Genomic DNA, 14,407 nt, shown 5'->3' with positions numbered 1-14,407 from the left:
CCCCGAGTTACCCCTACGAAATGCAGGATCACCCATTCCCCCAGGTTCCCTCAGGAGGGTCGGACAAGGCTCCTGAGCCCCGTCGCTGCCTTACCTACGAGCCCTGGGTCTTCACTGGACGAAGCTCTCGCCCCGCAGAATTCTGGGAGTGGTAGTTTTCTTCCCGCGGTTCCTTCCTGGTACACTGGAGGCCAAGACTCGCGGGACTACGATTCCCAGACTCCTGAGCGAATGCTGGTCACGTGGCCTGCAAGGACGCGGGGCTGGTGGGCGGGGGCCCGGCGGGTGCTCCACAGCTGTCAGGGACTCCACAAGCCCGCGGGGCCCCCTTGGCCCAGAGACCCCGGCATGGTGCGCGCGGGCGTCGTGGGGACGCATCTCCCCACGTCCGGCTTGGACATCTTCGGGGACTTGAGAAAGATGAACAAGCGCCAGGTAAGAGGCTCGCGTGGGGGGCGCGCCCGGGAGTCAGGGCATCCAGGGTATGGCTACAGCAAGGACAGCGCTGCAACTCTCGCGCCGGGCTCTCCTAGGCCCGGGGTTCAAATCCGCACCGACCCACCTGTGGGCACGTGTGTGTGCTTTCTTGCACTGACAAGAGCCCAATTTGGGGAGAGTGGTCAGGAATGGTAAGAAAGTGTAAATCTAGCCCTATGGATGTCAGATGTGGTTGAGAAAGCAGGGAGGGTTGACTTGGCCGTGGGTGACAGCTGTCTGCAGGTATTTAAAGGGCCACCCGGTGGGAGGGGAAACGGATTCTCTGTGGGTCTCCCGAGGCCTGACGCCCAGAGAAGTGCTGCCCGCGGTTGGACGGGGCAGAAAGGCAGGCGAAAGGAAATCACTTTGTGACAGGGGAACTGTGCAGCAGTGCCTCCCATTCTGGGAAGTGTTTTCCCAACCGTGCGCCGGGACTAAGTACAGCTCCTTGTGCCCAGAGAGCCCAGTGGTGGTGCTCAATCAGTGTGGACTGAATCGGTGTTCGGAAGGGATTCCAGAAGTCTCCAACTTCCTTCTTTCTGTTTTTTTTTTAATTAAAGTATAATTAACTTACAAAATTATGTTAGTACCAGGCTTCTTTAACTTCTTTCTCAGATTCTCTGGTCTGGCTGCACCTTGAATATAGGAGGCAGTTAGCGTGTGGTCTTTGGGCAGCTGGGGTTGATTTCTCTCTTCTGTGCCCTCAGAGGAAAACTTCCTTCTTGCTCTGTCCTTAGTTAGCTCTTGGCTTAGATCACTGTCTTTGGGTCTTTCTCTTCCATATAAACCAAGAGGAGTAGGGACTGGAAATGAGGCTCTCTCCTCCAGGAAAAATGAGAGTGCTTAAACTGCTAGAGAATTTGGGATCTGTAGGGCACAAATACCATGATGGATATGAATTACTTCTATTGATACTAATAATAAAGCGTGCTAAGAAAAATGGAACCTTCCTACTGGGAAGTTGTGATTATCTTTAAAAATGGTATTCATTCTCATGATTTTGATGACATCCTGTTTCATTTGTCCTATTATATCGAGGTGTGAGGTGGTGCCCATGGCAGGGCACAACTTATTCCTTTGGGCATGTGGTTAATTCCCTCCTCACCCCACCCCACCCGCAAGTGGAATTTCAGACTAGTGCAGTCATGTGGGAGTTTGGTGACTTGAGTTTCATGAACTGTGTTTAAGAGTCTGGTTGTTTCTAGGTGTGCATACCTGATGAGCTCCTGGGAGTGTCTGTGATTAAGATGAGTTGTGGCAGTGATTATCACGAGCTTGAAAAACCAATAGCTACTGGTATGATTACAGATGATTATCGTGGCAGACTATCAGAGAAGGCCTTGAACGTATCAATCCCTAAGCCATTTTGAAGGATCGGTATATTCCCATGTTCAGTGATAAGAACTGTTAGTAGCTGTTACATTACCTATGTTTGCTAATCTTTTAATTAACATTAAGAAGCTCAAATCCTCTGGTATTTTTTTTTTAAGCGTTGTCCTTTTACTTCTTTCTTTTCCCCTCCAAAATAGCAAGCTGTGACACCTTGTCAGGCATGCATGCTCCACCAGTCCTGGAAGTGGGACCTCCTTTCTCTGCTGCCCCTGCTTATGCTTAATTAAGGCAAGAGCCACATGCAAAAAAAAAAAAAAAAAAAAAGGACTCTTTGTTTCTGCAGTGAGGAAGAGAGGAAGAAATTGGCTGCTCTGGCAGCTACTGGCATTTCTGCTGCTCTGTCAGCCAGAATTTCTAGTCTCAAATGTTTGTCGAGAACCCTCAGACATTGGCTGTTTTATCATTGGTTGACAAAGACTGAGGGTGGGCTTGCTTCTAAACTCTGCTGGGTTATTAGGTGCCAAGCATACAAAGTTGGTGGGCAGAGATGAACAAGGGCACCTTGTTGTTCAAGTCAGCTTGTCACCGCTCAATCAAAATTATGGTTTTGGATTCCAGGATTTCAATCCTGGACTCAGACAGGGTGTTGGAAGTGGGGTTTGTGCTCTTGCAATGAGCTTGATTAAGTTTTTATATAACTGCCCCTTTCTTTAGCAAACAGATATCTTGCTCAAAGGAAGTTTTTTGAATAATTGATTTCACTTCCCCTTGATGAATATTTCAAGCACAGGAAATCATACTGGAAAATATATTCTTAGTACCCAGCCTTTGTTAGGTAAATCACGAGGTTTTGTAGTGTGCTTTCTTCAAGGTGAAGCCCGGTGGTTTGAAAACCTCTCTGAAAATGACAGTCTCTTTTCAAACCCTGACTTGGGGCTTTCCTAACCAGGTCTGTAATTCATCATGAAACAAAGTTCATTTATCAAATACTTCAGTTTCGACGGAGCAGGTGGAGAAGCTTTTCATAATTTGATGTTGACACAGTAGCCAAAGAGTTAAAAAAAATGGTGTGTAACTTTAATTTTGAGTTACATTTATTTTCCTGTTCTTATTTATTACATCAAAATATATTCAGTTATTTTAATTCACTTTTTTTATGTCCCCACTTTCAGTCATATCCTCCCTAATTACCTTGAATTACAGAAGTTCTCATAGGTGTAATATTAGCAAGAGACAGGTTGGAGCTCTGTGTCACACCAGAATACGTTTTCCTGTTTGTCACACTCTTTAAAATGATTATTTTAATAGCAGTTACTATGCTGTCCGTTGCACTTCCTTTAAACATGCCCCCCCCCCCCATTTTGGAATTAATCCATGCCCGTCATAGGAATTTTAAAGCACAGAGAATAGTTGGAAGGAGAAAATGGAGTCCTTCACCATTCCACTGTGCTAAGGTAGCCTCTGTTAGTATCTTGGGGGCATCTCCCTGTGTGTATTTTCTAAACTGTTTTATAGTTTGTGGGGATCCTACTGCAGCCTACATTTTCCACTTAACGTATCTTTTTTAAAATATATTTCTTATTGATTTCAGAGAGGCAGGGAGAGGAAGAGAGAGATAGAAACATCAATGATGAGAATCATTGATCAGTTGCCTCCTGCACGCCCCCAACTGGGGATCCAGCCCTCAACCTGGGCATGTGACCTCCTGGTTCATGGGTTGATGCTCAATCACTGAGCCACGCCAGCTGGGCCACTTAATATATCTTAAGTGTTTTCATGTCACTGAATGTATTTTTTGCATTGTTTTAAACAGTGCAGTAACTTGCCATTATTTTCGCAATCATTTCTCTATTATTGCTTTTGTTTCATTTTCTCTGTTGTTAGAAATAAGACTGTGATAAATATATTGGGTCATAACCCCTTATCTGCCTTTATCTTAGATTGAATTCTGAGAAGTAGAATTACTGGGCCAAGAGTAACAACCTCTTGATACTAAATTGCTTTCTGGATGATTATGTCATCTCGCATCCTAAATGTGCCTTTGCCAAGAACTGATTATTAGTGTTTAAAAAACCCCAAACCTTACAATTTGCTAGGCAAAAAAAGTGGGGCCAGGAGGGTGAAGACAGGATTTGGTTTAAGCACTTTAAATGTTTATTCACTACTTGCAGTTCTTCTCTGGAAAATTAATAGTTTCAAGCCTTTACTTCTTTTTTTGCTCCAAGACAGGAAAGGGAACAAGATCAATCAAAAAGTAAAAACTAGAAAACAGATGAAAGAGTGCTGACAGCTAGAAAAACGCAAAATCCTAAGCCAGCAGTGGGGGAAACTGAGGAAAAACGTCACTGTTTGTGCTGCAGAATCCTCAGACTCACGAATTGGCAGTTCCCGTGTCTCTGGAACTGGGGGTGAAGGGGAAGTGGGGGTGGAAGAGCTGAGAACCAGACCCCCAGCTGTCCCCGCCACAGCCCTCAGAGGATTTCCTCTCCCGGGTGGGGGTCTGGAAGTTTATTCTTGCGAGGGTCCTGCAGCAAGGCTTCCAGGCCTGGTGGAGTATGTGCCTATGGGGCTTTGAGGGACTGCATGCTGATGATGGAGACGCCGTTAAGGGTGGAGGTTGGGAAAGAACAAGAACCGTGTAGGTGAGCACATAGGCCAGAAGACAGGCACAGGTCAGGTAGAGGGGGTTAGAGACTTGGAGATCAAGCAGTTACAGTCCCAGGATGTGGCTGAGAGTGGATGGCCCAGGTAGAGGGAGAAGGATGTTGGAGACTTGGAGGAACTGAGACACTAGAGCAGTGATGGCGAACCTTCTGAGCTCGGCGTGTCAGCATTTTGCAAAACCCTAACTTAACTCTGGTGCTGTGTAACATATAGAAATTTTTTGATAGTTGCAACCATAGTAAAACAAAGACTTGTATTTATTTTATATATTTAAATGCCATTTAACAACGAAAAATCAACCAAAAAAATGAGTTCATGTGTCACCTCTGACACGCGTGTCATAGGTTCGCCATCACTGAACTAGAGTGTTGGGTGGGCCAGTCACAGGGCTCCGAAGATCACCAGCCACAGGGATTGTGAAGGAGACTGAGGCAGGTACCTGAGTAAGGAGCCATCCAGAGGACAGTAGGGCAGGTGCCCCGAGGGCTTACATTTCCAGTAGACTAGGCAGGTGGCTTTTGTCCCCATAGTCTCTTGGAGGACGGTGGGCATCTGGACCAACAGTGCAGCCACAGTTGCTCAGGGGTTTGTGCTGTGGGCAGGTTCTGTCTTTCCCCTCAGTCCCAGGGGTCGGTGGTGTGGCAGGCATTGGTCAGCAAGGAGGAGCTGTGCTTCAGCATGTGAGGGACAGGGAGGGACGAAGACAAGCCCTATGGGTCTTAACTCAGTGGTCTCAGGTGGGGCGAGGTCAGCTCAGAATGATATTTAACTCATGTGACTTTCCATTTATGGAAAATCTAAGCATCCAGCTGTTGAAACTTTTTGTTGACTTTTAACATGCCTTCCAGATAACGAAGAGTGTCATTGCTAAGTGCTGTTTCGGGCCTCTTCAGCCAGGGGACTAAGTGGCTCTAGGGCAGTGATGGCGAACCTTTTGAGCTCGGTGTGTCAGCATTTTGAAAAACCCTAACTTAACTCTGGTGCCGTGTCACATATAGAAATTTTTTGATATTGGCAACCATAGTAAAACAAAGACATATTTTTGATATTTATTTTATATATTTAAATGCCATTTAACAAAGAAAAATCAACCCAAAAAATGAGTTCGAGTGTCACCTCTGATACGCGTGTCATAGGTTCGCCATCACTGCTCTATGTGATCTGCACTGCGGGTGCCAGGTACTCAGGTCAGGCCTGTGCGCTTGTACTACAGCAGAGGTCCTCCCAGCCGTGTGAGTGGCGGGGCCCTCACAGGTGGAAGGCGCTGGGAAATCCCGGAGAAGTGCAGTCTTAGTGAGGCTTTGACAAAGCAGGTCCATGGAATGCTCTGGCTTCCCTCTCCCTTTTCTCTCACTGAAGGAGAGATGGATATGGCAGGCTCATTCCATGGACAGATGTGGGGTTTTACACAAGCACACATGCAGCTCAGGGTTAGCACACTCCGCCTTTGGTTTTAACGCCCGGTCGGCCTTTCTCCTTCCAGCTGTATTACCAGGTCTTGAACTTCGCCATGATCGTGTCTTCTGCACTCATGATCTGGAAGGGCTTGATCGTCCTCACTGGCAGCGAGAGCCCCATCGTGGTGGTGCTGAGGTAGGTCCCACAGACCGTACACTGCTGCCTGGACCCAGGAGCGGGGTCACCTTGCAGGCAAGCCTGCCTGACAACCCAGACTCAGTACTGTAATTGGACAGAAGTCTTCTTTATTGATATCTGTTTGAGAATATTTTATTTTTTCTGGCTTTTGTTGGAAATTGTATTTTTTTCAACAGAGATGTTAGGGTTTTTACATGTTGATGCTGATGCTCCTGTGCAAAACATTCATGCTTGTATTTTAATGTTGTAACCCATGTAAAAGGACAGTTTAACAAAATGGTATTAATGCATTATTTATGTACAAATTGATTTTTAAACAGAGGTGATTTAAAACTGTTACTTGATTGTAGCAAACAGGCATCCCAGTGCCTAGCAGAGTATCAAGTATGGTTTTGTTGTTGTTGTTTGTTGTTAATCCTCACCTGAGGCTATTTTTCCATTGCTCTTTTAGAGAGAGTGGAAGAGAGAGGGAAAGACAGAGAGAAACATTGATGTGAGAGAAACACACTGATTGGTTGCCTCCTGCACATACCCCGATTAGGGCCTGGGCTGGGGAGGAGCCTGCAACCAAAGTATGTGCCCTTGACCAGAATTGAACCTGGGACCCTTTGGTCCACAGGCCGATGCTCTATCCACTGAGCCAAACTGGCTAGGGCTTGAGTATGTTTTTAAGCTTCCCCTGCAGTATTGGGTAGGTAGCTACTCTCTTCTCAGACTATTACCCTCATTCAGCATAGCCTGTTTATTTTAGAAGAGTCGATACTTTAGTTAATGTCATGTAGCCACAAAGTCATCCAACGGGAAAACTTAGCAATCAGTTTGAAATAGAATAGCCATCTTTGGGAGCCCTTAGATCATTGGTTCTCAACCTGTGGGTCGCCACCCCTTTGGCGGTCGAACGACCCTTTCACAGGGGTCGCCTAAGACCATCCTGCATATCAGATATTTACATTACGATTCATAACAGTAGCAACATTACAGTTATGAAGTAGCAACGAAAATAATTTTATGGTTGGGTCACAACGTGAGGAACTGTATTTAAAGGGCCAGAAGGTTGAGAACCACTGCCTTAGATGCTTCAAGATGCTCTCTGTACTGTGCCTTAGATCATGAAGTCTTACTTACATGGGTGGGAATGGGGCCCAAGCTCATAGATTTCAGACCCCCCAGCCTTGCTTCAGTTATGACAGCTTCACCTCATATATCATATGTTAGGCTTCCTAGGAAGATTTTATTGGAAGGATGGATTTAATGGCTTTTGGAAAAAAAAAAAGAAATTAAAAACCTCCAATTTATTTTTATTTTTTAATTTCTATTTTCTATTGAATTTATTGGGGTGACATTGGTTAATAAAATTATATAGGTTTCAGGGGTATAATTCTATACGACATCATATTATATTGTGTGTTCACCACCCCAAGTCAAGTCTCCTTCCATCACCATTTAGTCCCCCTTTACCCTTTGATGCCAGACCCTTTACCCTCTCTGACCTCTCCCCACCCCCTTCCCTCTGGTAATCACCATGCTGTTATGTCTATGAGTTGTTGTTTTTTCTTGTTTAATCCCTTCATCTTTTTCATCCAGCCCCCAGCCGCCTTCCTACTCACAGCTGTCAGTCTGATCTCTGTATCTATGAATCTGTTTCTGTTTTGCTTGTTAGTTTATTTTGTTCATTAGATTCCACATATAAGTGAAATCATATGGTACTTGTCTTTCTCTGACTAAAAACCTCAAATTTCAATGGGCCCTCTCATGTAACAGATAGGGAACCTGAGGCCCAGCGGCGCCAGGGCACTTGCATCTCATAGTCACTTAGGCAGAGCCAAGACGAGATCTGAGATGTTCTGCTTCTTAAATCACACACGCACGCACACACGCACGCGCGCGCGCGTGCATTCAGAAATTGTGAAATTGCAATGTGTAGAGACTTTTTAAAAAGCATCCTTTACAATTCTAAAGCAATTTGGTTTGTCAACATAAACTATTGACATCATGAGAGGTGTGTGACCTTGGGGAACATGACCTTGGGGGAATGCCTGACCCGTGGGGAAAGCAAGTAAAAGTTGATATTAGTAAGACGTTTCAAAGAACTGGTTTCCTCATGGGACACGACAGTGGCTCTGGATGCCAGACTCCAGTGCACTCGCCTGCCTCTGAGACCCATCGAGGAGCCATCTTTCTAGCTGCAATTCCTAATTGCTAGTGGAGACCGAGGTGGCTTTCTAAAAACATCTTCCCATTATGTGTCTGCAGCAGTTTTGCTGAAAGAGGAAAGATGAAGCAGTAGATGAAGAAATTATCTTAAGCATTTTAGTCACCATTCTTTAAAAGGAGACAAAGCCCTGAACCAATTGTTTTATTTTCAGAAGAAGACAAAGTAAACTTCCAAGTTGGGAGATTAAAAAAACAACAACACAAAAACCACTCAAATTTGTTTTAACTCATTTCTAGCTCTTTCTACCTTTTTTGTCAGATCTCCTATTTTTGAGTGCTGGATCTATTACCAAACTGAGTATCACTGGTTTCTCTTAAAAATAAGCACATCAGCAGGCACTTGGTGCCAGGCCAGTCTCCACTGCGCTTCTCCTTGCTGTGATCTGTGGGTGCTGACAAGTTGAAGGTGTGCTGGGCTGGGAGGGGTGGGAGCCAACTTCTCAAGCTGCTTCCATTGTGACTCCACGTTTTCCTTTAAAGCTCCTTATTTCTTCACGAATGTGGTTCATTCTCCTTCCAGCCCTCAGTCAGCATTGCTTGTATGACACCTGTGTAGCCGTATGTCTAAGTCTTATTTATTCTCTCGTGCATTAAACAAAGCATGAGCATATATAAAATGAATTCTATTTTGATAATTTCAGCTTCCACTAGATTACAATTGACTTTGAATTCAGTGAAGATTTTTGGCATGCGTTTAAACTGGTATCATGTGGGATTATTTATTGACCTCCACATCAAAAACATTGGTTAGAATTGGGCTTTCTCTAGAATATGGTCAAAAGGATGGCATTGCAGGAGTCAAAAGACTCGGGTTTGAATTTTGTTCCAACCCTCAGCTTGGCTGGCAGACAGCTCATCCTCCTAAGTGCATTCATTTATTTGTTTCTCGTTCCTTGAACAAGTACGTCGTGTTCTAGGTGCTGGGGATACACCATGCAATGGAAGAACTGTCCTCGAGTGTTAACCAGCTTGCAGTCTGCAATTCTGAATGAAAATAGTAATGTGTTTATAGATGTGGGTTTCTTAAAGGCTAAATATTGACCCTTCTCAGACTTAAATCTAAGAAGAAATCATCTCCTTTTCACTTAATGTTATCACCTTCCACAGTCAGAAGGAAACACTATGGCTTGTTTCATAGCTCATAGGCCTACTGGACTATTGATGAAAGTTGAAACTCTAACTCATATGTTTATCATTATATTTATTGTGAATTGAAATGTTCACCTGTGACCCCAGGGTGATTTGGACGTGCTTTTGTGTTTCTTTCTAGTGGGAGCATGGAGCCAGCCTTTCACAGGGGTGACCTTCTGTTCCTGACAAACTTCCGGGAAGACCCTATTAGAGCTGGTGAAATCGTGGTTTTTAAGGTCGAAGGACGAGACATTCCAATAGTTCACAGAGTAATCAAAGTTCATGAAAAGTAAAGAGGCTTTTCTTCTTTTCGGTGCTGTTTTGTAAATTTTTGGTAGGCTGTGTTCATGGTAGATTAAAAAGTGCAAAAGCACTGAATTATGTTCCTAGTTCTGCCATTTACTAGTTGGTGACTTTGGACCTGCTACGTAGCTCAGTCTGTAAGATGGGAATGATATACTTTACCCACAGTAACTCCCAGGGTGATTATGAGAACTATAGAACTGACATTCATTAAAGACCTGAACGTAGTGAGATGGAATGTATGGCGGCATAATATTAGTTATTTGAAGGACTCCCAAAGAAAATCAAATTCCATTGTAATTGAGGATTATTTTGATATGAGAATTTGTTTCTGAAATACAGAAAGCTACTGTTTTCCATTTTATGTCACTTTGGACCAAGTGGCATTCTCAACAGTAATATTAGCCTAGGATGGATAAAAATTTCTTTCCCCAACTTATCCCATGATTCCATCCTTGCATATCCTGCATTAATTCTCTCCCCATTCCCCCAAATGGCCTTTCCTTTCCTTTAAATGCTAGTGATTACTTATTAAGACACTTTGAGAACCAAAAATAATGACTTCCAGCTCAAATACATTAAGTTTCCATGAGGTACTACAGTCACATGATTTGTGAAAATGTTACATTTTATATGCTTTATTCATTTACCCTGTGTTGGCTTAGTGTGGCATTTTTACCTGCATGAGTAATGGAATTAAATTTAGGTTTTGTGTATTTGTGTTTTTGATGGCATGTTACTCATCCAGGGTGTATGTGCGTGCACCATAACTATTTGTACATTTCTGGTATTTATAAGCCTATTCCATTCACTGCTTCCAGGTTCCCCAAAGATGTTGATACTTAAAAATATTCACTCCATTTTACTCTGAACATTAGAATGACCCTGATTCAAGTCTGTGTTAATACACGAATGTTACTTGATGTCTACTTGTTAACTTACTGATGAGGAAATATGCTCAGTCATAACGTGACAGTATTCTCATCAGATTTAAAACAAGATAAGGAACTGTTCAAAGTGGAGGAGATAACGATGACTTGTGGTAGTTTGCATGACTTGTGAGAGACCGCCCGGATTTTTATCCTCTTGATTTCCTTTATGACCATGGCTGCAAGTCAGCTTGCTCCTTTTGGTGTGGTTTCAAATCTTTGTGGGCTTTTAAGCTTTTATCAAATTATAATAGTGCATTTTTTTCACTTGTCCATTTATAGCTCTACAATGCTGTAATATTGTGTTTTGAGTGTCAAGGCAATCTAAGTACCAGTTTAGATGTTTTAAATGAATCCCTTTTGTCTCTTTAATGCTGGTTTTATGCCATTTGTGATTCCTGTTTTTTTGCAAACTGGATTTTACACCACTCTGCCCAGTGGTGAAGGAACTAATAATCCATTAACACATTCTGCATTTGGCAAGAAAAAGTAAGTAGAGGTAAAGGAACCCTAGCATTTGACTTAGTTTGTGCTCAGATCCGTACTCAGATCAAATTAATGTCTAGAGCGAAGAATATAATCCACGTGAAAACAGTTGCTGGACGCTCATCATGGCCTTACTGGTGCTTTTGTGCTTTGCAGTTGTCAGGGTAACCGGAGTGTTTAGAATTAAGTCTATAAAATTGTCATTAGATTTGTGCTTTAGTTGAATGGTTATCTGTAAGCAATCATCTTAGACCAAGAAAGATCAGGTTATCTTAGACTGCTTTCTAAATGCCCATATCTGGCGGTAAAGTGTTGGATAAACTAATTTTTGCTAATGCTGATGTGCTGGAAATAATTTTTGAAAGGACATTGTTTTTCTTTCCAGAGATAATGGAGACATCAAATTTCTGACTAAGGGAGATAATAATGAAGTGGATGACAGAGGCTTGTACAAAGAAGGCCAGAACTGGCTGGAAAAGAAGGATGTGGTGGGAAGAGCCAGAGGGTGAGGATTACCTTTTAAGTTGTATAGAAGATTCAGAAACCAGAGAAGCTAACTGTCTGAGATAATAGGATCAGTCACTGTAAGTAGTACATGCGTGGAGAGTTGTCAGAGTTCTGGTTTGTATGGTGATAATGAAATAAAACTCAGGACTGACCCAGGACCTAACATCAAAGCTGAGTGCAAGTGTGTTATCTATGTCATGGGTTTGATCCTGTTTTGAAATAATTCCTCACCGAGAGAGTAGTTATTCGTTGGTCTTAAATAACAGTTACAAGAGATCTGCTCAGAGATAACCACTGTTTAACACTTGGTGAATATTCTAGATACGTCCTGTCCCTATGCAGATGTGCATGCATATGGAATATATAATTTTACATAGAAGAGTTTAATTTATTTTTAACCCAACAGGAAGCTGGAACTAGCTTTCAGTGTCAAATCTACATCTTTTTAAATGGCTACAGAATCGCCACTTACTTAACTAATCCTCTTTTGGTGGATATTCAGGTGATTTCCTGTTTCTCACTATTAAAAACAGTTATGTGATAAATCTTTTAATAGTCATCTTGGAATAATTGTTTCAGCAATGAGTTCTGCTTCTGATTGACCCCAGACAGTGTATCCTCTTATTAGAAAAAGAACAAAGGACAACCTCCTGTCTTTTGGTGACCCTTTTATGTTAACCCTTGTTAGAAATGCCTTTTTAAAATCTTACCTAAATCCCACCAGCTGTGTGAGGCTGGAGACCACTGGTTTCCATTTTCTAAGATTCAATTTATTCATCAAATTATAGTGTAGAGCCTCTTTCTACCCCCTTTCTCTCTCTGCTCACCTTTTAACCATTTTTACTCTATTGCATTTCCACACAAATATCTGCAGGAGATGAGAGAGACTTCCAGTTGGTCAGTCCTGTATTTTTAGAAACTCTGGTATAGGTTTTGTATAAGTGGGAGCTGCAAGCCACCGATTGAAAGGGACTGGAGGGGACTAAGGGTGTGTTGCCTTGTTTCCCGTCAATGGCATTAATTTTGTCAGCTTATCGTTCGCCAGCCTGTGCTCCCAGCCTTCTCTCTCTGGGATCATAGATCATAGTTGTGAGATTCATATAGATTTGTATTCACTGCCCAGTACACTTGTTTGTTACATCTGAAAAGCACTGTGAAATGAAAACAATGATGATTCTCGATGAAACTAATTATCCATGTACTTTAAACGCTTTCTCTAACAGCAGTTCTTAGAGTGGGATCTGAATCTTACTGCGGTGAGAAAAGATGAACACTAGGCTAATGAAAGTTGCCCGCTCCATTTGTACAAGTGGCTCGGTATTTATTTTAATTATATTGTGGTGAATGCTGCTAGTGGAGGCGAATAATATCTCCAGCCAAAATCCAGAGCCTGATTAAAAATTGTCCTGGCTGTCAGCTCTGGTGCTTTTTACTGAGAAAGCCTTGGGGACAGGAGAGACCGTTGTTCTGACAGCCCCAGTCATGCCATTCCCAAGCAGGACTTGCTTCCTAAGTCTGGTTTATGGTGTTTTCTAAGGTTACTTTCATATTACAGACAATTTTCATATCTCTGACTCTTTATCTCACAATTTAGGTTTTTACCATATGTTGGTATGGTCACCATAATAATGAACGACTATCCAAAATTCAAGGTAGGAATTTATGTGTGTCTGTATTTTTAAAAAAAGTTGGAGCTTTTTACATGTGCAGCTATAAAGATTCAGTTTGTTTAAAATGTTTTGCTAATTATGTTTTCTACAGAGTATTTGTTGTTAACTACAAAGGAACATAATCATTTCAATTATAGATTTAAAATAGCTACTTTTATCTTTTATGTCCATAATGTGTTCTAATATGGCACCTATATGTTTGTTGCTTTTTATTATGGAAATATTTAAAGAAACAAAGTAATAGAATAAACTCAGTAATGCTAATTTCCCAGCGTCAATGAAAATGGTGTCTATATTTTTAAAAAACCACTTGAAGAACAATAGGAAACCTACGTGGGATGAGCAGTGCATTGGCTGTGTGTGCTGGGGTTTGAGCCTTAGTCCTTCAATAGATTTTTGGGTTTTTAACCACAATGTGGCATTGACAGCTAATGTGGAGAACAAGAGGGGAAAGGTCACCTTTTGATTCCATCCTCGGTCCAGTATTGAACAGACTTCATCTGAACACATTTGCAACCCAAATGTATCTGTAACCCTCGCAGTAATTTTCCATTCTCTTTTCTTTACAGTATGCTCTTTTGGCTGTAATGGGCGCATATGTGTTACTAAAACGTGAATCCTAAAGTGAGGAGCAGTTCCTGGGATGAAGATTGAAATGAATTCTATTGAAAAAGAGAAAAACTAATATATTTGAAATGTTCCACGTTCTGTATACAAGGGAAACAATGCAGAGACGTTTGTGTCTTGTCCAAATAAATGATTCATCAGTAAAGATTGTTTTCTTCTGTGGACTCTGATTTGGATCTGCTCAGTGTACCTGCCCCTTGTGGCTGTTGTTCTGATCCGGGGGCGGGGGGGTTGGGTGGGGAACTGCGTCCCTCCAGGAATCAGGCGGCCACTTCTGGGCCTGCGAGGGGCAGGGCATGGCCCACATAACAGTCGTCATGTCCAAGTTTCAAAAGTGAAAGTCTTTGCGTTCAGGGGGAAACGAGCAGACCCCTGAAAACAGATGGCTTCATATTTATTAAAATGGAATCTGATCATTCGTAAAGCCTGAAACTGTTTTTATTTATTTATTTTTTATTATTTTTTTTCCTC

General features: G+C 42.4%; 1 protein-coding gene across 1 annotated transcript; it reads left to right on the top strand.

Annotated features, from left to right (window-relative positions):
• The first annotated feature begins 239 nt into the window (after window positions 1–239).
• SEC11C (SEC11 homolog C, signal peptidase complex subunit) lies at window positions 240–14,083 on the top strand. Its single transcript, XM_006764429.2, has 6 exons — window positions 240–435; window positions 5,957–6,066; window positions 9,554–9,703; window positions 11,518–11,637; window positions 13,234–13,291; window positions 13,879–14,083. The coding sequence occupies exons 1-6, from the start codon at window positions 349–351 to the stop codon at window positions 13,930–13,932; spliced, it is 579 nt and encodes a 192-aa protein (XP_006764492.1). The 5' UTR covers window positions 240–348; the 3' UTR covers window positions 13,933–14,083.
• Window positions 14,084–14,407: the final 324 nt, after the last annotated feature.

The sequence above is a fragment of the Myotis davidii genome, unplaced genomic scaffold (assembly GCF_000327345.1).
Source record: "Myotis davidii unplaced genomic scaffold, ASM32734v1 scaffold38, whole genome shotgun sequence".
Taxonomy (NCBI): domain Eukaryota; kingdom Metazoa; phylum Chordata; class Mammalia; order Chiroptera; family Vespertilionidae; genus Myotis; species Myotis davidii.
Note: the sequence above shows the minus strand (reverse complement) of the source record. Positions and strands in the feature narration are given on the sequence as shown.